The sequence below is a fragment of the Lactuca virosa genome, chromosome 9, assembly GCF_052849685.1.
Source record: "Lactuca virosa cultivar CGN04683 chromosome 9, Lactuca_virosa_CGN04683_v6, whole genome shotgun sequence".
Lineage (NCBI taxonomy): Eukaryota > Viridiplantae > Streptophyta > Magnoliopsida > Asterales > Asteraceae > Lactuca > Lactuca virosa.
The window spans coordinates 14,517,593-14,543,566 of NC_136434.1; the positions used below are offsets into that span (position 1 = coordinate 14,517,593).

General features: G+C 35.8%; 1 protein-coding gene and 1 pseudogene across 1 annotated transcript; one reads left to right on the forward strand and one right to left on the reverse strand.

Moving 5' to 3' along the window:
* Nucleotides 1-201: 201 nt before the first annotated feature.
* LOC145138958 (heat shock cognate 70 kDa protein-like) lies at nt 202-1,159 on the forward strand (annotated as a pseudogene).
* An 11,745-nt stretch (nt 1,160-12,904) lies between these two features.
* GR (glutathione reductase) lies at nt 12,905-17,229 on the reverse strand. The gene is made up of 9 exons (XM_079070854.1): nt 16,744-17,229; nt 15,812-16,037; nt 15,437-15,715; nt 15,188-15,364; nt 14,296-14,349; nt 13,973-14,185; nt 13,689-13,859; nt 13,408-13,542; nt 12,905-13,332 (listed from the first exon to the last, which is right to left on the reverse strand). The coding sequence occupies exons 1-9, from the start codon at nt 17,157-17,159 to the stop codon at nt 13,291-13,293; spliced, it is 1,713 nt and encodes a 570-aa protein (XP_078926980.1). The 5' UTR covers nt 17,160-17,229; the 3' UTR covers nt 12,905-13,290.
* Nucleotides 17,230-25,974: the final 8,745 nt, after the last annotated feature.

A 25,974-nucleotide genomic window follows, 5' to 3' on the forward strand; every position in this document is an offset into this window, starting at 1 on the left:
TTTCCTATAAAAATCATGTTGCTTAAAGTATTTGAAATATTAAGGAAAGTATATCTAAATTTCCAGATGTTAAGCGTCTGATTGGGAGCAGGTTCGGTGGGGCTTATATATATATATATATATATATATATATATATATATATATATATATATATATATATATATATATATATATATATATATATATATATATATATATATATGGAGAAGAACGTATTGGTGTTTGATTTTGATGTGTCTCTTTTGAAAGTTGGTAAAACAGGTGTGATTGATGTGAAAGCTGTTGGGGGAGACACTCATCTAGGTGGTGAGGATTTTGATAGGGCACTTGTTAATCACTGCATGATGGAATTTAATAAAAAACACAAGGTGGATGGCATGAACGGAAATCCTAGAGCCTTGGCCAGGTTGAAAGTTGCTTGTGAAAAAGCAAAGAGGGATTTGACCTCAACAACTTTAGCTTCAATCGAGATTGATTGCTTATATAAAGGCATTGACTTCTCCACTAAAATCAGCCGAGCGAAATTCGAGGAACTGAATTCAACTTTGTTCGACAAGTGCATTCAGCTGGTGGGTGACTGTTTGAGTGATGGGAAAATGCTAAAGACAGAAGTGGATGAGGTGGTGGTGGTTGGTGGATCAAGTAGGATTCCGAAGGTGCAACAAATGTTGGAGGAATATTTTAATGGGAAGACATGCACTTTGCAAGAGCATGAATGGGGATGAGGCTGTTGCATTTGGTGCTGCAATCTTGGCTGCAAAGTTAAGTGGGAATTATGATGATGATGTGAAACAGGAGCATGATACGGTGTTGCTGGATGTCACTCCTCTCTCACTAGGAATAGCAATTGATACACCCCCCTATAGAAAAAACGCAATGAGTTTTATTATTCCGAGGAACACGTCCATCACAAAAATATATCGTCGTTCACAAGTCAATATAACATCAGCACGTATTGGGGTGTATCAGGGTGAGAGCACCCAAGTTAAGGACAACATATTACTTGGGGAGTTCAACCTTTATGGCCTTACTCTAGGTCCCAATCAGACTTCCCAAATAGATGTTTGTTTCACTATAGATGTTAATGGAATCCTTCACGTCTCTGCAGAGGAAACATCCACAGGTAAGAGAAAAACCATTACAATCGTTAAGACCTGAAGTTCTTATCCCCTTACCCTTAATTAGTGGAAAAGAAGCACGTGTGTTTAAATTTTAAAATATGGTTTGCATTTTGCAAAAGATTATATGCTAGTAACCAGGTGGACTTGCTTTCAATCTATTTTTATTGTCAATTAAGCTTCATGACCTGTTGGTTTAGTGAAACATGAATATTTTTTGCTTGTTTTATCTACCCTCGCCCATGACGAGACTGTTAGGGTTAAGTACTTGTTTAGTGATATATTCTGACTTTCATACATAGGTTATTTTTTTTAAATTAACATATATTTATGTAGTGACACATTAGTTGATATTGAGACATAAAGTGTTTAAACACTACAGCCACGCTTTATGTTGATGAAGTGACTCTGAGATACACGTGTCGACATGCCGTTGTTGATTGATTCTCTCTAAGATTTTGGGAGAGTTTAATTGCAATGAAAGATTAAAAAAACCAAACCACTAAGATAAATAAAAGTTTACTAGCCTTGTTTCAATTACACATTCGTAAATTGTTTTGAAGAGGAATTAAAAATGTGAATAAGTGAAAGAAGTATCTAATTTCCGACCGATTAAACATTATACTTTTAGGAAATTTTCTTAATTAAGCTATCAAACGTCATAAATCAAACAGTTCTATCATGTAATTCTTGAATCAGGGCCGGTCCTAGACAATGTGAGGCCGGAGCAAAATAAAAATATTGAGCCCTTATAATTTTTTATTTTTTTTGGTAAAGGGGGCGCAGCACCTCAGAAAACTTTGAAAATTTTATTAATTAAGAAAAACCAACATATGGAAAAAAAAGCTTCGAAACAGACTGCTAATGCCAAACAACCAAGTAATTATTAATACAAACAACAAATAAAAAGGTCATCCTCGGAAGCCTAATACATAAACATAACAAAAAAAATAAAGATATTATCTACCTCATTTATTACAGTTTCATGTGTGGCATTATCTTGTAAATTAGAAGAATTTAATTTTTTTACAAACTTATTCTTAGATTCTTTTTAGCTTCATTAAATTGTTCATTTTTTCACTTCCAAACATATTTTCTAACAAATCAACAATCACATAGATTTACAAATCAACAAAAAAAGTGAATAGATACTATCTGCTTAGTCAGCTGTTCTCTTGTCATTTATATCCTCCGAGACCAAAACAGAAATGAGAAATCTGAAGTTTAGAAAATAGAGAAGTCAAATTAAACTAAATCATCTTTAAAATTTAGAAAATTCGAATTAATCAAAATAAAAAAAAATTGATTAACAAAAAGTGAAAAGAGAATACATGCTCAACTACTATCCTGGATGTTAATAATCCTCTGAGCTCAAATAAGAAATGAGAAATCTGATTATTTGAAGTTTAGATTAGAAAAAAGAGAAATCGAGTTAAACAAATTCATCATTAAAATTCAGAAAATTCGAATTAAGCAATGATTCATACAAATTTGAAATCAGTAAAATCTATTTCAATGGACAATGATTCATACAAAATCAAAATTAAAGATCGATTTTGCAGATTCTTAACAAAACAAGTTCATAGATTCAGAAATTCGACTCAGACCGTAACACAGACGATTGTGAAAGATTGTTCTACTTCAAACTTCCAACTGAATACGATTCAGAAAGAAATTAATCCAACTGATGCACTTAATCTCGAGTCTCAACTAAAAAACATCTGATTCAGAAATAAAACGACAGCAGGTAACTTCCAATTGCTGGTATTTCAGAAAAATGAAATCATAAATAAGAAGAGAAAGAATCGAGTATTGCCTATTTGTCTTTGGACTTGGGCGAATTCAGAAAATCAGAAAAGAGGAGAAGAATCGATTATCTTCAGCTAGAAATAGAAGAAAGAGAATTAAACGTAAGGGCTTTAGCTTCGGGAGAGATGGTGTCGTTTGGATTTTCCATGGCCATGGAATCGAAAATTGAAGAGGCCGCATAGGATGTCGGAAACACGGCATGTCATTTGCTACTCCTAACTCCCCCGCTTCTTCATTTTGGTTTGCCGCCTATACTCTTTACAACATTGGGCCAAAACTAGTCCATAAGTCTTAAATTTAATGGGTTGTCATTAATATAACCCAATAACAAAGATAAAATGGGGGCCCTTTGGCATTTGGGGGCCCGGGGCGGTCGTCCAGCTTGCTCATACCCATGGGTCGGCCCTGTCTTGAATATCCATAACTTACAAACTAACATGCATATCTAACATATCATCAATACACAAAACAAGTGTGGTATCTTGGGGAATAACTTTTCTTGGCTCCGGCTGATTGTAAAAATCAATCCTCTATTTTGATTATTTTAGATTTAATTATGAAAAATATTTTGCAGTTCCATAGTTTGAGTTTGGGATCACACGAATTTTCATCCAATTCTCTCAAACTAGGGCTCTGATATCAACTTGTAACATCCCAAAAACTATGATAAAAAATTTCATTTTTATAAAAACATTTCCACTAGAAGCCAAAGATAAACAACCAATGTTTTCAAATCATATCCAAAAAAATCAGAGTATTAAGTTAATCTCTCAAAACATCAAACCATAGGAGGATGTGTACGATCATGCCTCCGTCTTACCCTAAACAATGGCAATTCCTCAAACTACATCCCAAACCCTAAAGTTGACCTAAAGTCAAAATTGGTCAAAGTCAATGGTCAACTCTAACCAGTCGCCACGACATGGATGAGCTTATGTCACGTCGTGAGGATAATAGGACAAAATAGTCGAGATTCTGCCAATCGTCACAATGTGGCGACTAATTCTCCACGTCGTGGAAACTGTCTAGACCAACTTAATCCATTAAGCCCTTAATTGTTTTCTCCATTAATCTAAACTTTCCAGAATGCTTCCATACTCCCCAAAGATCATAAAAGTCATAGCTTTATAGACATGCATATATAATGCATGTATTGAGCTCAACCTAGGTCAAAATGGTGCAAAATGGGGCCAAGATCTCATGCAAGAATTCAAGACTCTATCAAAATTCAGACCCATCACTCTAAACCATAAAGGGACTCTATAGATCCATAAAGTTTGAAGCTTTATGGAACCCAAACATTCCTACTAGACTAATCATGAAGAATAAAACAAGAAAACCTAGAACTAAGAACATGGAGTCATAAAGCTTGGAACTTGAGGACTTACAAGAGTGCATAAAACATGCACAAAGAGGATGAGGAGAGTTGCTTGTTGAAACAAAGTTTCAAGGGACACCTTCTTCTTCTTCAAGACACCACCAAACACCACAAAAGCTCAAAAGTTAACAATGGAGGCTAGGGTTCGCTTTGGAGGCTGAGGGAGAGTGATAGAGGTTGAGGGTGGGCAACCACAACCATTACATCTCTTAAATAGGGGCACAAACCCCGAAATTAGGAATTTTCATTAAACAACTTGCCACGTCGTGACCACTATACTGCCACGCCGTGACACCCACTAATGATGTGCGATTTCCATGGCCTTTGCCACGTCGTCGAGACTACATCCCCAGGTCGTGGCCTTGAAAACAACTCTTTTAACTTAAAGCCTTAATAAAAAAAGGATTACATGAACCAGGTGCTACGAAAAACTTATATAACTAATTTTTATAGAAGTTCAAAAAAAAGTTAGTAAAAGAGGTGGTAGAAATTTATAAAAAAGATTTCGAACAAATCTGTAAAAATTTGAAATTAGTCAAAAACTTTAAAAAAAGATAAAAAAAGAAACTGGATTAAGTTTTTAAATGTCTTGTAAAATTGAAAATATTACGTGTGTGTGTGTGTGTGTGTATATATATATATATATATATATATATATATATATATATATATATATATATATATATATAGGCTCAGGTTATTGTATTCTAACTATCTATTGTGTGGATGTAAGGTTGATTGTGGACCAATCATTTTAGTTATTTTAAGAAAATGATTAATACATATTATTGAATTAAAGATAATCAAAAAATACTATCTAATTTCATTATAAATGTATTTTTGTTAATTAACATAAATTAAAAAAAGAAAATTGCAGATTTTAGAGAATAATTATGTAACGCTATGTTCCGAATCAATTCCTAGTCTGAGGTTGTGGCCCGAAGATCAGTCATCATCAAAATTAGGGCTTTTGAGAAGGTAAGAGCTAGGCCCATTTGGGTACGGGTGATGTATTAGAAGTGATCCGGGTGTTCGGTTCGTGTTTTGAGGCCTATGGGTATTTTGGTAAAGTGGCAGTTTGGGCTTTTGTGGAAAATTGACTTTTGTTCGGAAGGTCATAAGGAAGGTATGCGTTAATAGAAGTGTAGGGATTCTCGTCACCTTTCCGTGGATATAAGGATCGTCGGAATCGGGTTTATAACAAAGAAGTTATGGCCTTCAGAAGTTTCGTGGTTTTCAGGCTTAGCTGAGTACGCGGGGTGTACACAAAGAGTACGCGGGGCGTACTAGTGAAGAAGGTAGTACGCTGGGCGTACCTTGGAGTACGTTGGGCATACTGACCAGGATGGTCGCGAATGTTCTTCGGAGTACGTTGGGCATACTCCAGTCAGATCAAAACCCTATTTTAGGGTCCTGGACCCTATTTAAACCCATTATCTCATAACCTAACCCTAATATCTTCAGCTTCCAACTTGTAAGGGAGCACAACCTTAACTTAGAAATAACATAAGAAACTGCACCAACTTGGTGCATGGAATTTGGACAATCCCTTGAGAAATTGCACATGAATATTAAGGTGATATTAACTTTTTTTTCTTCATATTTTAAGATGTTTTTCTTTTTAAGTGATTATTCCCTAAAATTGATTTCATGAATCCTAAATGTGAGTAAGATTGTTGCTTTTAGGGCTTAATATGCCATAAAGTTTTTGTGGTTTTGGAATTTCAGTTTGACTTGGAATAGTTTTTATGATATAAATGTTAGTTGATTTCTAAGCAGATCGTGTTGTTGATTGGTTTTTGACCGGAAACTAGTGATTTTAGAATTTGAGTAGCTATTTTGCAGGATATTCATTAAGCTCATATATAATTTGTGGTTTGCAGAAAAATTCTAAGAAGTTGGAACAAATTCAAAGTTCAACATTGATGACGGAACCAATGGTAGTAAGGAATAAAATTTCCACAATGTTTAGTAAACCGTCATTCAAGCATAGTGGAATTTCCCATAGAAAGTCTACTACTATGTCTACTAGGCTTAGTAGCTCTTCTGGTGCAAGTGGACGTAGTCATGCAAGTATTAATCAACCACATTTTGATCCAGATTTGAAGGCCAAAGTAAGTGATGCTCTTCTTGAGTTGACAACAGAAAAGCATTTGCACATCAAGGACATTAAGGTTGTTGAGGAATTTCTCTTGGGGAATGAAATGACTGCCATGGTTTTTCTACAATTTAATCTAGAGAGAAGGCTCTCTACGATTGACGGTGTGTTGAATGGATGGTAAATCTTTATGTAATTAAGGATTTGTGGAGGTTTTCAATCTTAAAATGTCCATTAAGAACAAATGTTTATTGTAGGTTTTCATATATTGATGAGATTTAAATACTTATTTTTGTTTTTTTTACTGTTTTTGGATTGATGTTGAATTATGGTGGTGTCTACTTTGTTTTTAAAGACTTTGGTTGGCATGCACGAAGCTATGTCATTTTGCTTTCATGCTTTGCTTGTATGTAAGACGGTTTTGAAATAATATTTATAGGGCTAATATAAACGACACCAACAATCGATTTAGCAGTAGAAAACCATTACTAGTTCAAAAGGGGAGAAAAACCAGAACCCCTACAAGAATAGAATAGAAGGGGACAAAACCTAGAACCCCTTCTAACATAACCTTATTAGTAATAGAATGGGACAAAACATAAAACCCTTACAAGTGTAGAAGGGGACATAACACAGAACCCCTACTAGTCTAGAAGTGGACATACCAGAGAACCCTACTAGTATAAAAGGGGAAAAAACAGAACGGCTACTAGAATAGAAGGGGACAATAGAGTATCAGTTTACTCTCCTTAAAAAAACCTCGACAAAATCAGCTAATCGGGTATTGGGTTAATCTGATGGTACTTTTCGGAGTGTATTTTATAATCAGCTCCACATTCTCATTGATTTTCGCTAATCGGGTATCGGGTTAATTCAACGGTACTTTTAGGGGTTTTTTATGTGATCGGGCTGCTAATCGATTATGATTAGGCTACTAATCGAGTATTGGTTTACTCTCCTTCACGAGGTTGTTTAACGGGTGAGTATCGCGTTAATCCGGCTGAACTTTTTGGTGTTTTTTTATAGATTGTACATTTTCCATATGAGCACCCACTAGTGTAGAAGGGGACATAGTACAGACCCCTACTAGTCTAGAAGTGGACATACCAGAGAACCCCTACTAGTATAAAAGGGGAAAAAGACAGAACACCTACTAGAATAGAAAGGGACAACTCATAGAACTCCTTCTAGTACCGAACCCCTACTAGAATAGAAAGGGAAAATTCCTAGAACCCTTTCTAGTATCCCTCGTCTCTCCCTATCATCGTGATTTTGAAATTTTACTAAGTTCACCACGTGTGAAGGTGGTAAGGAGACATAAGGGTATAGTACACCCTCGTCTCTCCCTACCCCTGTCACAAAAGGGGAAAAATAGGTTCTCAAGCTCATATATACATCATATCTATTTTTAAATATATATTTTAACCTTAAAAGGGGACAAAAAAAAGAACCCTACTAAAGTAGAAGGGGACAACTACTAGAACCCCTTCTAGTATGGAACCCCTACTAGAAGGGGTTCTACAATTTTTTTCCTTTCTATTCTAGTAGGGGTTCGGTATTAGAAGGGGTTCTATGAGTTGTCCCTTTCTATTCTAGTAGGCATTCTGTTTTTTTTTTCCTTTTATACTAGTAGGGGTTCTCTGGTATGTCCACTTCTAGAATAGAAGGGGACAAATCTAGAACCCATTCTAGTATCCCTCGTCTCTCCCTACCACCGTGATTTTGAAATTTTACTAAGTCCACCACATGTGAAGGTGGTAAGGAGAGATGAGGTTATAGTATACCCTCGTCTCTCCCTACCCTCGTCATAGAAGGGGACAAAATAGGTTCTCAAGCTCATATATACATCATATATACATCAGATCTATATATATATATATATATATATATATATATATATATATATATATATATATATATAAACCTTAAAATGGGACAAAAAAAACAGAAGCCCTACTAGAGTTGTCACCTCTAAAGGACAAAGGCCTATGACTTGTCACCTCCAAAACGCTGATGGCAATACAAATAAATTATTACAACATTTTTTACTCAAATGCAATGATGCATGTTCTAACCTTTTCTCTAGTGCTTAATGTCAACAGACTTGCCCATTTTCTAACATGCCTCAAACAACATACTTAGAGGATTTGGCTAGTTCTCAATGGTATTCAGCATAACTATTGGTTTTAATAGCTTTCGAATTATCAGGAAAAATCAGTCATAGTCAACACATGTATCACCATTTTAATTCGTAGCTAAACTATATTATTAAGTCAAGTCTACATTGTGGAAGCTATTTATCTTTTCCCCATTAGGTCTTGTTGTGTACATTAGGTCTAAATCAAATAAGCCTTCTAAAAGAGTCTATATGAGCATATTACCCTTACATCCCAAAAACAAATTTTGCAATATTCATCAAATATTTGAAGTAAGAGGAGTTGGGATGAAAAAAGAGACAAATAGGTAACGGGTTAGTGTCTTTTTGGGTAATCCCATTAAATCATTTAGTCAATATAAAAACAAAATGAAACACACATTTATAGTTGTCCAAATTAAGTGCTTAAACCATTACATCAAAAAGAACAAAATTAGAAGAGATCTATAAGATCACAAATTAACAATCACTCACCATCCACACAAATTCGAGATTAAATCTACAATCAACATAAACAACACCAACAATCGATTTAGTAGTAGAAAACCCTTACTAGTTCAAAAGGAGAGAAAAACCAGAACCCCTACAAGAATAGAAGGGGACAAAACCTAGAACCCCTTTTAACATAACCTTACTAGTATAGAAGGGGACAAAACACAGAACCCCTACAAAAACAAACAATGACATAAATATGAACTATAGTCTATATAGTAGTTCATATCTAATTAACTTGTAAAAAGCTTATGAGTTAGAGAACAACTTGTAAAAAGATGAACTTAATCGCATCAGTTGCAGCATGTGACCTAGATAATACATTCCTGTTTTCAGCCCCTGTGTCAAAAGTCAAAGTCAAACATCAATGTCAACACATATTATATTATACTTTGAATAATAAAAAAAAGTATAAGTAAAAAAAAGGAAAATCTTTGACTATGCATGAAAATGAAGGAAAGTAAGCTTGCCAAAGTTTGGTTGAGCCATATGTATGTTCAAGCTTTGACTTTGGTCAGTGTATCATCCACGATCAACAACCATGTCCACCAATGTCCTTTACTTTATTTCCCAAACAGTCCTAAATTAATTCCACATCACCATTCAAGAAACGTTATTATATGTAATAAAAGAAAGAGATTATAATTTATTTTTAGAAAAACTCTAAATCATATACCACTCCCATTGTTTGTATGATATTAGACCTGCCATGAGCTGCACCTGTTGTTGTAACTCGCCCAAGGTACTAATCACCCCTTCCTACGCATAATTTTTGTCGAGCACATTTTAGCTTTGCGTTTTCCAAGAACAATGTTATTTACATTAACATGTCTATCTTGTCTCCTGTGATTCGGGGGGTCATTTTCCGGCATCATCTACCTTCATGTCCCGGCTGATTCGGGGGTTCATTTTCCAGCATCATCTGGAATACATCTTCTGTTGAGTAATCAGGGCCGGAGGTGTTTGGCGGGCTGTTTGGCAGGGTGGAATGGTGGCATCCGTCTTCTGATGAGCGATAAGGGCCAGAGGTGTTTGGCCGGGTGGAATGATTGGTGGCATCTACTCTCACTTCTTGGTGGTATCCGTCTTGCGATCGGATCTGTATTCTATTGAATGATTGGTGGGGGAGCTTTGGTGGGAGGTAGTTTCGATGGGTGCTGAGTTCTCACTTCTTGGAGGGGACGATGTTGCGTAAGGGGGTGGGGGCATTTCAACGTCATGAGCTCGTGTGCCAATTTGGCTTCATACCACACAAATTTGTATGGCAAATTAGGTTATGTAGTTGATCAATAAATAATTTTCCCTTCTATTTTATTAAAAAAAGACAAAACTTCAAAAATGGTCCCTGTAGTTTTCAAAAATATCAAGTTTACTCCCTAAGTTCAAAAAACCTCACAGATGGTCCCTGTGGTTTCAAAACTTTTAACAAATGGTCGTTTTCGCTAACTCCGTTAGCTTTTGGCCGTTAAGTGAAGGATATTTCCGTCATTTCACAAAAGAGGGACCATTTATGAAGTTTTTTGTTATTTAAAAAAATATAATTATTTAATAAAGGGTCTCTCTCTCTCTCTCTCTCTCTCTCTCTCTCTCTCTCAAAAGAACCCATCTTAAACTAGACCTGACAATTTCAGACACGAAGACACGAATCTGTGAGAGACACGACACGACACGAATACACGACACGGATACATCTTAAAAATTGAGATAACTTATTTCTCATCGTGTAATCGTATCGTGTCAAATTCGTGGCTGACACGTTTTCATGACACGAACACACGAATTGCCAGGTCTATCTTAAACTGGATCTTCACTTCGTCGATGAACTCAAATGCAAAAGGGAGATGGTGCGTCTTCTTCGTCTGATTGGGGAAGAACACGAATGGAAGCAATCAAAAATCGAGGGTACTAGTGAGGCTCAAGCAGATCACAAGGTGGGACTGAGAAAGGGACCTCGGTCCTCATCTTCGTCTTCATTAGATCGAGAAGGCATCAGGCGATCGAAGGCAGTTAAAATGGTGGTCATGTGGCTGGCGATCGTGAGAAAGGGGGAGGGGGCGTCGGTTGTGCAGGTCTGCTCCGGCGGTTTCCTTCTTTCATTTTGCCTCATCGCCGGCCGTAACCCGACAGAAGGGAGACAGTAGCAGCATCTGTCGGTCAAGGGAATGAGGGGGTGTTCGAGGCTGCTTTTGGTCGTCTAAGGGAGAGCTGCCGATGCTTTTCTCGTGACAGTTTCTCAGCAGTTTAAGCCTTATTAGGAGGCTGTTTTGGGTGTCGATGGTACTTGAAAATACAACAAGCAGGTGGTGGGTGTTGAATTAACGAAGCAAGGATGGAGATGGGGCTGGAACAGTCGAGAATCGGAGATGGAGAGGCCGACATCCCGTTTTTCCATCTTTCCTGAGTTGTGGCTTCAAGGGAAGAGAGAGAGAGAGAGAGAGAGAGAGAGAGAGAGAGGGTGGGACCCTTTATTAAATAATTATAATTTTTTAAATAACAAAAAACTTCATAAATGGTCCCTCTTTTGTGAAATGACGGAAATACCCTTCACTTAACGGCCAAAAGCTAACGGAGTTAGCGAAAAGGACCATTTGTTAAAAGTTTTGAAACCACAGGGACCATCTGTGAGGTTTTTTGAACTTAGGGACTAAACTTGATATTTTTAAAAACCACAGGGACCATTTTTGAAGTTTTGTCTTAAAAAAAATTACATGAGTAATTACTATGTTGCATTTTTAAACAAAAGTTGTCTAGCCTAATTCCTTGCATTTGTGTCTTATTCACAACCCAACCTAACCCAAATATCTATTAAAAAACTATTTCTTCAATCTTCCATATACACAACCTAACTAACCATAAACTTTTATCCACATTAACAACCCAACCCAATCTATTATTTTATTTTTAAAAAATATTCAAAAAACATATCAACATTAGTCGCATTTTGTAGAGAATTATTTTTTATGTATTTTAATATATTTTATTTAATTTTAAAATTAATACCACATCTATATTTTTATAAAATAAATGAGAGAGAGAGAGAGAGAGATGGTTAACTACGGTGAGCTAGGCTGTGTGGGCAATCTTCTCACACCATTTCTTTTCTTATTTATTTATTTTTTTAACTTTTTGGGGTGAGGTATGGTGAGGTGCGCACCAATGGGGATAGTCTTAGGGAGGTTGAGGCTTTGAAAGCTCTCCTCTTTCATTTCAATGCACCAACTGCCAAAAGTATGGTCATAAAGAAAGTGATGTTGGTATAAGGAGAAACAAGCACACTATGTAGAAGAGGAAGATGAATGCCTGTTCATGTTCATGAGCTATGTAAATCTTCAAACCAACTCAAATGAAGTGTGGTTTGTAGATAGTGCTTGCTCAAACCATGTACTCAATGACAAAAGCAAGTTCAAAGACATGGATGAAACTCATAAATCTTGGGAGAGATTACGAGACAATAAGCAAGTGAAAACTGAAGCAAAAGGAACAATTGCAATGAACAGGTAACAACGGTTCAGAATGTCAACAATGAGAGTTGCAGTTGGTCCATAGACTCACTTGCGGATAGGAAGTATTTTCTACTCTTCATCAATGAGTTGGGTTTATTCTCTTACACACAAATCAGAAATTTATGAATCAAGAGGAAATGTTGAATGATTCAAAGCATTTCCTCAAAGTTAGGATAGTCAATAAGAGTATCTCTCTCAGTCTAACAGATTTTTTTATTCCTAGATTTTGGCTATTTATGTTTAGCTTTCATCTTCTTCTTCTGTTCTTGATAAATGCATCGATCATTCAGCATACTTGTCTAGTTTCTCTATTCTTGTTAATATTTCCAACACATTAGAAGATGAAACTATTACTCGAGGAAAATTTTAATATCCAAGTTATTGAACAAAAATGGGTTCCCCAGCAAAAGTTACATACTTTATTTGGCGGCAATCAGATACAAAGAAGACAAGTGAAGCAAGAATTGTGATAAATACATACAAACATGGATATATGTACCATTTGAGTCAAACATGGAGATGCTAACAGTAGTAAAAGCATTGGGAATGATGAACGCTTCTTTGATCAACATATCTGGGAGTAGGACTATCCTTTCGTGATGAATTCTTTCTTCATGTCACCAACAAAATTTAAAAAAAAAAAACATCATCATCATCTTAGCTCTCGCTTATAAGTAGGCTCTCGCTTGCTTGCTTGCTTGCTTGTAGGATAGAAGTTGATGATGCAATGAGTTGACTAAACTCCTGCTGCAGCTTTAGACTCGGAATCCGTCTTACCCTGAAAGGATTGGAACAAAATGATTATACAATTATTTGGTGAAAGAAATTTTGATAACAGAGAGGAGAGTTATACTGCAGGTGGAGGGGTGCGAATTTTCCTAGTAGGTGTCCTCATGGTGACGAATTCTTCTGCGGATGTGGGGTGAACACCCACTGTCGCATCAAACTGTGCCTTGGTCAACCCAGCTTTGATAGCAACAGCAAATCCCTGCATTGTAACATATATATATATATATATATATATATATATATATATATATATAAGTTAGTTGACTTAATAGAGAAAGTCAAAAAGAAGCTGAACAGATGATGGATGATGGATGATATAAATAAAAGGAAGCAAAGAGAACCAACCTGAACAACTTCTGCTGAATCTTCACCGCACATGTGTAAGCCGATGACTTGGTCGGTGTTGGCAGAGACTATAAGTTTCATAAAGACTCTATCGGGGAGGCCGGATAGAGTAGCTTTTAAGGGCCTGAAATTTGCTGTATACACATCGATATCACCATATGCTTCTATTGCCTGCATTGCATCTCACATCAATCGTTTGTTTGTTTGTTTGGTTGGTTTGTTAGATAATGATATAGTACATATATGTTATATGTTGGTGTGGTTGAGGAGTTTGAGGTAGGTACCTGTAGCTCACTAAGACCAACTTGGCCGATTGGTGGCTGGGAGAAGACTGCAGATGGAACAGCCCTAAAATCAGGTTTTGTAGGCTCATCTGCAAAAAGGGTTTTGGCTAACGCCCCTCCTTCCATTAAAGCAACCGGAGTCAGATTCATTCTATCCGTAACGTCTCCAACTGCCCAAATCGATGGAACTGATGTGCGAGAGTATTCATCCACCTGACTCCAAAATTTCATCATCATCATCATCATATATATATTATTATTATTTTTATTTTATGATGATCCACAAACACAAACACAAACAGACTGCAACATAACTTACTTACCTCTATTGCTCCATTCTTGTCCAGTTTCACACCCACCGACTCCAATCCCAAATTCTGCCAATCAAATCAATCCAAACATATATATTTCAATCTTAAACACAACGCAATACCTTGTGTTGGACTGATTTGTTGACTTGTCAATACATGGACTATGACTGAACATTTAATACACTTTTTATTATTTGTTTTACTTTTTTACATTATATATGCAACACCATCAGATTTTCTAGGTCAAATAAAATAGAATGCAAATTGGTCACTATTGCTATTGCAGGCTAAAAATGAAGTGCATTGCGTATGATGGTTAAACTACAACATCAACATTCCCTGCAATTTCACACAGTTTAACGTTATATGAAAACCAAATTTAGTTACTTTACAACCTAGAAAGTCAACATATTCATATGACCTAAATGCTGATGAAAGATGGTAACCTTCATGTTCATATTTTTCCTCAACTTCTCTCATACGAATCATGGATAATATCATTCTGCTACTCAAAGACAAGATAAATTGGCATGGAAACTTCACTCCATTTATCTTGGGAAAATGGAAATTACTTTAAATTCATTTGTTTGTATAGTGATTTTGATCGGTTGGATCCGATTTAAATTTAGAGTTTTACTGAACTTCATTTAAAATTTAGCCTTCTTGAAGATGTGGATTCGGGAGACAGAAAGAAATAAGCAAACACATAGAACAAGGGCAAAATGGTCATTTTCATATATTTAACGGCAGTTAGACGACCGAGTGACCAAAAGTTCAACGAAATTACGGTTTAGATTTGATTTAATATGCGTGAATTACTAATTTCAACCCATTTGGTGTAGTTTCCAAGGTCCTCAAATAAAATAGAGACTAGTAACAAAAACGATTATGAAAGAAAAAATACCCTTGTGTTAGGTTTGCGCCCTGTGGCAAACATCACATGTGAGAAGCCCTCAGTTGTTCCTTTATTTGTCTTCAAAGAAAATGTTTCATCTGCAGCTTTCATCACAGCCTGTGGCGATTCTTCTGTGTGGAACTCAATTCCCTTTAACGACATCTGCTCTGCAAGAAAGTCTCTGATCTGTTCAACTCAAAAAGGTTAGCATCTTAACAGAATAAGTCCCCCGTAAAAGTCTTGTTTTCAATTCCTCACCTCCTCATCAAACCCACGTAAAACCTGCTTTTGACGAATAAACACATGCACCTCACTTTGTAATCCATTGAAGATGCCAGCAAACTCAAGGGCAATGTAACCACCACCAACAATTGCAATTTTTGTAGGCTTTGAAGGCAAATCAAGAGCAGCATCTGAATCTATCACATATTCTCTTCCAGGAATATCTGGAATGAATGGGCGACCTCCAACTGAAACTAAAATGTTTCTTGCAGTGTAGAGTTTCCCATCAACATCCACCGTGTGTGGATCCACAATCTGCTTGCAAAGTCATAAGTCCAACTTACACATTTTTTTTCAACTTGTAATTGCAAAAACAGAAAACAGAAAGTGTTGCAAAATGACAATAATAACCTTTCCACGTCCTTCAATCAGTTTGACACCCGCGTTGTTTAGAATGTTCTTGTAGATACCAGTAAGACGCTGCAATTCAGCATTCTTATTAGCCATTAAGGTGCTCCAATCATGTGTAGGTTCAGAGCCATATGACCATCCAAAACCAAGGCTCTCCTCAAATTCATGTGAATATTTAGATGCATACACAAGCAATTTCTTTGGTACACATCCACGAAGCACACACCTTTATTGCAAAGATCAGATATTATCAGTGTAACATTCCTTTTCTTGAAACAGAACAGTTTATAACACCATCAACAAAATAAAGTATCAATTTCATAGATAATAAATATGGTTATACTTCAGAAAATACCCCAACCAATTGGACAAAGAGCAAACAAGCTAAAGTTTCTACTTTTTTGTTCTTGATCAATTTCCAGTTGTAACCAACTCCACCTACACATTTCTAGGCTCATCATGAAATTCAACTTGTTACAACACCATCATTTTTAATGATTTATCAATTATCCTTAATAATTACTGTTATTCTGCTTATCTTGCACTTCATATTTGCATAACATATTGAATTATTATATGTATGTAATCGAAGTTTACATACAAAGGTCATCAAGCAGTCAAAGAATTATATAACCTGGACTTACAAAAGACAAGAATATAGTGCTAATGACAATGCAGGAGCTTGAAAATAACAAGTCTATGAAGGGAAATCAAAATTGGGTAGGGAGCAGTAAATAGCCTAACAAATAAAATTAAACCGATATATTCCCAAGTTATCGTGCAATTGCATCTCGAAAAAGTCAGTCTCAAATAAACAAAATTTGCGTATGCAAATTATAAAACAAGATGAGAAACGAGTAGCTATTAATTTTAATTAAACCAACTGCTCCTAAATCTCAATTGTAAAAAAATACACAAAAGTAGGAACTTACGTTCCGCCTACCCCTCCAGTGGTATCGGAAGATATGGTAGCAAACGGAAGCTCGCAAACAGCAACTGAAGCACCAAAATTCGCAGCAAAACGAGAAGCCCTAACGCCACCACTCCCGGCGCCTATAGTAAACAAGTCGAAGTCATAGTGACGTGGCTCGGCGCCGTTAGTCGACTCCGCTCTGGTGGCGAATCGACGAGACTTGAGTATGGCATTCCCCCGATGGTCAGAGAGAAAACTTAGGGCCTTTTTCGAGAGATTGAAACTAGATGAATAGCAGGACGATGATGATGATTGCGGACAAATAATGAAAGGAGAACGATTCAGGGTTGAGAATTTGTGTCTATATAGGAGGGTTTGAAGGGTTGAAGAAGACAGAGTCGTGCTGAGCTTTGGTGTGCTCAGGGATGTCGCCATTGATTTACAGTTGCTTTGAACACTACCACGATTTATCACTGGAAATATGAGAAGCTTTATTTCTAGGTTATATATTTCGATATACCCCACCACTTTGTAGCCCAACAATTTGGTAGTGTTTTAATTTCCATCTTTGTTTTTTGGAATATAAGAAGAAACTTACATAAATTTGTAAAATATTTTAATCATGTTATCAAACTAAAAAAAAATTATACAAGGTATAAAACTTTCAAACTACTAATTAGTAGAAAACTTGAGTTTTGCAACTTTATATATTTGAATCTCATGTAGAAAACTTGAGTTTTGCAACTTATATAAATGAATCGTAACAAAAAGAAGTTCGGTGTTAAAAAAGGTTATTACCATAAAAAACCATAAGTTTTACATTCTAAATGTATTTTTTGTTTCTAATGACCCATGATTTTTTCTTTGACATGTTGTTAGCTCTAACTAAGATGAAAAGTGTTATTTTCACTGACCAGTTCAATATTTAGTTGTTCTAATATACTGTATTGTAAAATTCATATTAAATCATAGAAAAATAATTAGTCTTAGTATAATATATCCTTGAAAAGGTATTGAGCTTAACTTTTTTGAATATGGAATAATAATCTGGATTGAATGAGTTTAAGGGGGATAAACCAGGTCTTGAGCAGACTGTAGTTTTGTTGTTAAAAGCTGAAAATGAACCAAGGGACTAGCTAGTTTAATTATGGGATGAAGGTTGCTTATTGTAACGTCCGTGTTTCTAGGCTAGGCATTAATGTTGATGTAATAGTCTAGGTTAACCGTTGTAACTCGTTTTGAAATAATAAAAAATGTATTATTTGAGTATTATATGTTTTATGCTTAATTATTGTGATTTGATAAATTAAAGATAAAAATAAGCATTAAAATAAAATATTAGATAAACCCGATATCTATGAAGGAAGTTGTAGTGGTCGTGACAAGGATTCCGGTTATATACAGAATACCGAAATCCGAGTTATAACGAGAAAGTTATGACCTGTTGAAGTTTCGCGACAGAACCGGCACGACGCTGTGTCACGTAAAAAGTGAATTTACGATAAAGTGTTTTTTAGCCTTAGCGATCTAAATGAAAATCGTTGGTTGTTAGCTAAAATAATATAAATAAAAGTCGACGTCCTCACAAATACCAATTCGTCGATATAATAAATATTCGAGATATTTGCCTAAGTATATTTTACGATGTGAGTTATGGATTATTAAATTTAGAAGAATCATAAAATAACATCTTATATATTTATTTCCGAATATTAGAGTGCATTTTGATATTTTTATGTTACAGACTTATATTATTTTGACTAGTAAACAAAATATGGTAGTAATAATATTTTGTTACATATATATTGACCAATAAAAATAAATAAATAAAGGACACATGATAAATAATTATATGTCGTTAGATTATATATATAAAAGACCATTTTCTATGTTGGTCATAATTTAAAGGAACTTATATAAAAGTTATGATTTAAATTAATATATATAATAAGATAATGCAAGCATCATGTGGATAAAGCCTTTGATAATAAATTGGAGAATAAGCAACAAATACGTGGAGATGAATTAGAAGTGACGGTACAAGTAAATGAGGTGTCATCAACGAATCTAACTATGGGTGGCATTCATTTTGTAGTTCAAGTTTTCCTATAAATAGCATTGATTTGCTAATTTTCCATTCTTTCACCCTCTACTTTCTTCTACTTTGCAAAAATTACCTCGAAGCTTAGTGTATCATCCTAGCACCCGAAGCAAGTTCCCGACGCCCCGAAGATCCCGATAAAAAGAGTTTTCGAGCAGAAACTCTGCTTGCGTGAAGCCCAGTTTTTGAGAAAACATCCTGATTTCATCGAAAAAGAATATTATTTTAAAAGACGAAGTGCTGTCCGATCATCGTCTTATCATGTGAGTACATAGTTACTTTCATCTTACACATAGATATGAAATATTTTATATAAATTACGTGTTATATGTGCATATTATCTGTATACTTGCTATCTATGCTGGATGAAGAATTTTATACATGTTTTAAATTATTTTAACTGTATATGTATTTTTATCTACAAATATGTTGGGTATAACATGGGTAGATAGTTGATGTGTGATGAAATAAAATGATGAGAGGCCTCGATGTTATTGAGATCTAGTCATCTAGCGGAGTATGGATGACGACCACAGACTTTTCTAGATAGTCCTGTGGAACGCTGGCAGGCTCGCAACCTGTAGGTCTTAATGAGCTTGGGTGTTCATTTGATGTACTCCATCCCCCACATGGTTGCCTTATTTAACATAAATTGCTGGGAAACCCCCAAAGCAGTGTTGTCACCCCGATGAAAATCCTTAGACTAGGTCCCTTGTGATAGTTGTTTTAGGGACGTAAAGTGAGGATAACGGGAATGGGTAATCGGGTTATTGTTGTTTGATAAAATTAATAAATTTATTTATTGTGGGTTGAAAACCCTATATGCTCACCAGGCTCCCAAGCCTGACCCACTCAGTTTTCTTTGTATTACAGGTAGTGGCGCGAGAGCATAAGTTGAACGACTTATCAAGATATTTTGATTATAGGCCTGTAGTGAATATAACTGTTGTAAGGCTTATAATGTGCCGTTTATGCTTTTGGTCTGTATCGGAACATGACATCCCGAGTTTTGTTATATAATGAAAATACATTTCTTTAAGAAATGCTTTGGTAACTCTTATTTTATCATGTTTTTGTTTGGGAACAAATTCCGCAACTCTTTTAATCAAAGGATTACTCTGAAATTATTTTAAAAGCATAAATTAAACCGGTCTTTTCTGACCGTGGATTTGGGGATGTCACACTTATTAATGCTCTATACACTTCTATAGGGGGAGGAAGTGCCTTTGAGTTCATTGGAGCTTTGGTGTTTGCTTTTTTTGTGGTATACATTCAGTTCAAGGTGAGCTTCTCACTGCATTACATTGATGTATATGTTGTTGCATTAGATTGTGTATGATACTTGATTGTTTAGGAATGGTACTAGGTTATGTAGTGTCTAGTATGTGTATGTTATTGACATGTTTTGTGTGGATTGTACATGTTCTAGTGAGTGCTTAGTCTGAATGTGTTATGGCGAGCTGGTAAGTGTCAGTTGGTATATGACTGAGTTGTGATGTGCCCTTTATGTTAGAATTTAGATAGAAAGTGTTTTGTACTATTTGTTTATCTGATTTGTATGCTTATATTAAAAGTTGATGGCATCTTGATATACATGTGTGGTGCATGTAAAGTACATATTACTAATGTGTGGTGTTGTGTTGGAATTCATTAAGCTTCGTGCTTATCATTTCCTGATAATTAACTGTTTCGGGAACTTCATGTATCACAAAAGGGAAATGCAAGGCATGACTATACAGATGGGCACGACTTGATGTTTTATTATGGATGTTGATTTGATTGAGACTTTACTTTGTTGCTTTAGACTGTTGGTTTTTGGGACGTAGTTGAATTTTATTGTTATGATTGTTTCTGGTTAAAGATAACGGTGTTGGTTAAATGATGAAAAAAATTGTAATGTATATTAAATAAATGGAATTTTAAAGTTAAAAATTATTGTAATTTTTGGGACGTTTCAACAACTACGTCGCAACCTGCTCCTTGGTCGCGCCATGGTCACTAAAAGAAAATAATAGTCGCGGGTGGATCTCACGATGTGCGCCGCTAGGCCTGGCAATTAGGTCGGGTTCTGGTTGGTGGATAATGGGTTAGTGGGTCATAATACATTGACCCAACCCACTCCATATAATATATGGGTTGGCGGTTAGCATGTCACAAGTTGGTAGGTTGGAAACATCAACCCAACCCAACCCATATAACCCATTTAAGTATATGGGTTCGCGGATCAGTGGGTCGATTTCGGGTCAAATAGTCGACAGTTCATTTTTGGGTTAACTTGTTACATGTTAAATTTATATGAATTATACATGTCTCTAAATTAATTAATAATTAGCATTTTACATTAACTAATGTAATGAAAAATCAAATACCAATCTAACATAATAACTTAATAAGTAACACATTTGAAGAAAAAGAGGTTTCCAACATAAAGTCATAAAGTCATAAACATCCAAATAAAATTAAAAACATTCATGCAAAGTATCCAAAAACTGATTCAATAATTCATTCACACTACAATTTTGGGGTTAGGAGTTTTAGGACTTAAGGACGTCATATATTGACTACATTCTATTGATTCATAAATAAAAAATAAATTTTTAATTATAATATATATAGTCGAGTTGGCGGGTTGACCCGCGAACACAAACAGGTAACCTAACCCAACCCATGAAATAAACGGGTTGGCGGGTCAAAAATCTCAACCCGAACCCGTTTATTTTTGTGTTGGGTGTAAGTGTAACGCCCGCAGATTCGGGCTAGTTAATTTTGAGACGATAAGTGTCAAAAATGATTTTTTGATAGATGATTATTTAGAATAAATAATCTTAACTAAGTTGTAGTATATGGCACAAGGTTTCCGTACATATAAATAACGCTGAAATCCGAGTTATAACGAAGAAGTTATGACCCGTCGAAGTTACGCGACAAAACCGACACGACACCGGGAATCGTAAAAAGTGAGTTTATGATAGAGTACTTTTTAGCCTTAGTGGTCTAAATGAAAGTTGTAGAGTACGTCTCCACCTACATGTGGATATAAAGAACGTCAAAAACAGAGCTCGTATGCAAAAGTTATGACCTTCCGAAGATACAGCTGTCTGAGAGCATGACACGTGTCAGAAACCCTAATCTGACTGGTCTCACGACGTGAGCATGATTTCTCACGACGTGAGGAGTCAAAACTCCACTTTTCAAGGCTACAATTCAGACACGTGTTGGCAGATACAATGCCACGGGGAGAAGCCATGAGGATGTCTTGAGAAGCATTCATGGAGCAGTTGAAAATGCAATATTGCTCAGAAATAGATCTGATAGACCTAAACAATGAGTTTCAGAACATGAGGAAAGGGAAGATGAGTGTAGATGATTCACCGAGAAGATGAAGCTATTTCCCTACTTGGTTCCTACTGAACTCTCTAAGATAGATAGGTTTGCTAACGGGCTGCCAGCAGACTTCGGTGCAACAGTAAAAATGGCAACTACCTTGAAGACAACCGTTAGAGCAGCCAAGAATGTGGAGATCCAACTTAAGGAAAAGGGTTTGGAAAGAGCTGTAGGCGAGAAGAGGAAGTTTGAGGGATCCTCAAGATCCGAAAAGAGAAATAAGTCCCCAAAGACTGAACCCAACAACAAGAGATATGGGGATAGTAATGAAGAAATGTGGTGTGACAAATGCAGAAGGAAACACACCGGGAGATGTCCCAAAGAGGTAACCTACTTCAAATGCGGGAGGACTGTTCACTATGCCCACGAATGCACAACCCAGAGAAAAGTCTTCTTTAAGTGCGGTGGAGAAGGACACTTCAAGCAAGACTTCCCGAATAGGGAAGGGGCTACAAAGCAAAATGTGTCGCCAAAGTCGAAGGCAAGAGCATTCCATATGATCCTTGAAGAAGCAGCTGTCAATGCAAGGAATCAGGAGTGAGGACCGATATTCGAAGATCAAGTTATGAAGTAGCCATGTGGATGGTATCATGTGGCGTAGCTTATTAGAAGCATAGTATAGGATGAACTTTAACATTTTTGTAATCGTTTCGCGAAATAATATAAACCTTGGTTATGTTATATGATGTGTTAAGTTGCTATATGATTTTCTTGAATGGTGACTTGGAAAACTGCGAGACAATACTTAGGACAAGTATGAGTAGGTGTGGATGGTAGTAGAGGCCTATACTACCGGAAGCACATGACTCGCACTTGGTCCAGGGAAAGTCGCAAGGTTACCAAGGCTCTAGTAATTGATTCCGTTTGTTCAAGTATGTCGTTACCATCATTTTGGTGATGACTAAGAAGATGACTGTTATTCTGACCCTAGTGTTCATATCAAATCGAGTTTGACTAAGACAAGTATGCTACGTGGTTCAGAGAACCACGTTCGATGTAGCATCCGACTTAAGCCAGAAGATTGAGGTGAAAGATAATCGAAGCGATCAATAGAAGTATCGTGACCACTGTTTAAGTAAGAAGCCTATAGCTAGAAATGCTACATGCTAAAATGTGATTATATCACATTAGAATATTGTCACAACTAGCAAATTTGGCTAGGAAGTTCTATCTTTATGTAAGCATTATCAATGGCAACAATTGTAACCATGACTTGAAAGCATGATGTTTATTCACTGACAACAAACTTCCATCTAAAAATCCAAATGAAAGATCAAAGTTCAATGCAAAGTTCTTCAAATAGTCAACTTCAGATTGGAAACCCTAAAAATCCCGGTTTAAGTCCATTTTGGACTAGGATTTTTTTATTGGGCCTAATGGACCAATAAGCCTCCAATTTGACTATTTTGGGTTAGAACTCTTAAATGGGCTCTAATTGGACCCATTTCCATGAAACTTAACATTTTGGGCCAAATTGGGCCTAAAATGGATTGGTTTACCTTAATGGGCCTTGTTGGGCCATAACAAATCCAATAAGACCTAATGGGCCATAAAACTCATTCTTTTATGCAATTTGGGCCATAAACTACCCTAAGGGTCCAATGGACCGAAAACCATCAAAATGGGCTTCATATTATCAGACTCAAGCACTAAAGGCCCAAAATTCTTTCTCTTCCTTCTCCCTCTCGGCCCAACTACATATAAAAAAATAAATAGGAAGAGTTGACTTTTATGACTGCCACCTCCTTATTACCCTTCATATCTCCATGCATAATCCAACATATATCCATGTTAGTCATTTCACCACCTCTCTCTTCCCTCTCTTATTCTACTCGGCCGAGAGCCCCAAACACACACACAAACATTACACCAAACTCTCTCCAAACATCTCTAAATCATCCTCCTTCTTTCTCCAAAAAATCTTAAGGTTTTTGCTTGTGCCTCAAGAGGATTTTTACAAGATAATCATCACTTTTGGTAAGTCTTTACACATCCAAGCTTCATAACTTCACTCTCTTGTTAGATCATTCTTTTAAACAAAGTTTTTGGTGTTTATACTCCTAGAAATCTTCCTAAACTCGAGATATACATCAAAGGTGTGCTAAGACCAAAAATCCTTCCACGTCTTCTTCAAAACCGAAACAACAAAGCAAAGGTGAGTTCATACCCCTTTGTTTTTGGTTTTTACATGATTTATGGGGGAGAATACAAGTAAAACTTGATCTATTCGAGATTCTTAACCTTGTTAAGGAAATATGTGACCTAAGATATCTTATACATATTATTATCAAGGCAAAAATATTATACAAGTTCAAACTAAGTAAAACAAAACACAAGTTCTATTTATGAACCATTTTTGACAAATAAGCAAAAGATGGAGGAAATGATGTCATTTACGGTTTTTATAAGGGTCAAAACGGCCAAATCACTTAAAATATGAGTTATTATGAAGATCACGGTTTTTAAAGGACTAAAAGTGTAAATTTTAGCCTAATGGGCTAAAGTTTGGGCTTTTCGGCTTTTAGGCCCAATTTGCGAAAAATATGAAACTTAAAGGACTGAAATTGCAAGTTTATCAAAATATGAGTTAAAAACATAAATAAACAAATTTCAGGGGCTGAAAATGTCTTTCTTACCAAATAGGACTAAAAATGCAAATTTTTTGGATTTTGGGCTAAAATTGTAAAAATTGCGAAAATTTGGACTATAAGTGTAAATATTTTTAATTAAAGGGCTGAAACTGTCCAAAACCTTATTTTGGGATGAAATCATGATTTAAATGAGTGTTTGGGCCGAAAATGTCAATAAACATAATCTAAGGACCTAAAATGTCATTTTTCATAAAAAGGGGTAAAAATTTGTCATTTTTACTAGAAAAGGGGATGAACTGGTCAAACAATTATTTCTGGGTCAATTATGTTAATATTAAAATAATTGGGTCAAAAATACATAATTTTTAATAATTTATGGATTTAAATAGAATATATATATATATATATATATATATATATATATATATATATATATATATATATATATATATATATATCATTATAAAAAAATTTGGCGAATGTGGTGACTTTTCGATTAAACAATTCGTGTGAAACAAACCTTACGACATTAATACTATACAAAACAAGTAAACATTATATCGGTTGGGCTTTAATACTTCTAATCATGTTTATTGGGCCTCCGTGACCCATTAACATGACTATTGGGCCCAACATAAATGATACATGTTTATTGGGCCTCAGGTGACCCAATTACATGCCTAATGGACCCTTAATGGCTTTTACATGCTATTGTGCCGTAGTGGCCCATTTGCATTGCTAGTAAGGTCCAAATCAATCATATGTGTGATGGGCTAACGTGTCCGTCGCATACTCGACAACCTATAATAACATGCGTGATTAGTGGGCCTCCATAGTCCTCTTCTCTTCGGCTGTTAGGCTTACCTCTTATTCAAGTAAACATAAATCATGTCGTTAAACAAGGTTTTTCAATTTCATTTGGATTTAGTGAGTAATAACGGGCGACACCAATAAGTATCGGTCGTAGTCTGTAGTTATAATCAAAGTCTCCTGGAGGGAGAGCGAGGGTTTGTGTATAGATCTATACGGGGGTGACTCCCCCACACCTAAGTTGTTCGCTACAGTTAGACTCGGCCAGTCTAGGGTGACAAAATCTTAATTTCAATACCGACTTTCACTAGAATGCCAAGACAGACGAAATAGTCATTATTATGCATGGTTATAACAACTCACA

Excerpts from the sequence above, each read along its gene's own strand:
- GR (XM_079070854.1), bottom strand. The coding sequence starts at position 17,159 with ATGGCGACATCCCTGAGCACACCAAAGCTCAGCACGACTCTGTCTTCT. Across the intron at positions 13,543-13,688 it reads ATTCAGCAGAAGTTGTTCAG|GGATTTGCTGTTGCTATCAA; the intron begins GTTGGTTCTCTT and ends GTTACAATGCAG. Across the intron at positions 13,333-13,407 it reads TTCGCACCCCTCCACCTGCA|GGTAAGACGGATTCCGAGTC; the intron begins GTATAACTCTCC and ends CAATCCTTTCAG.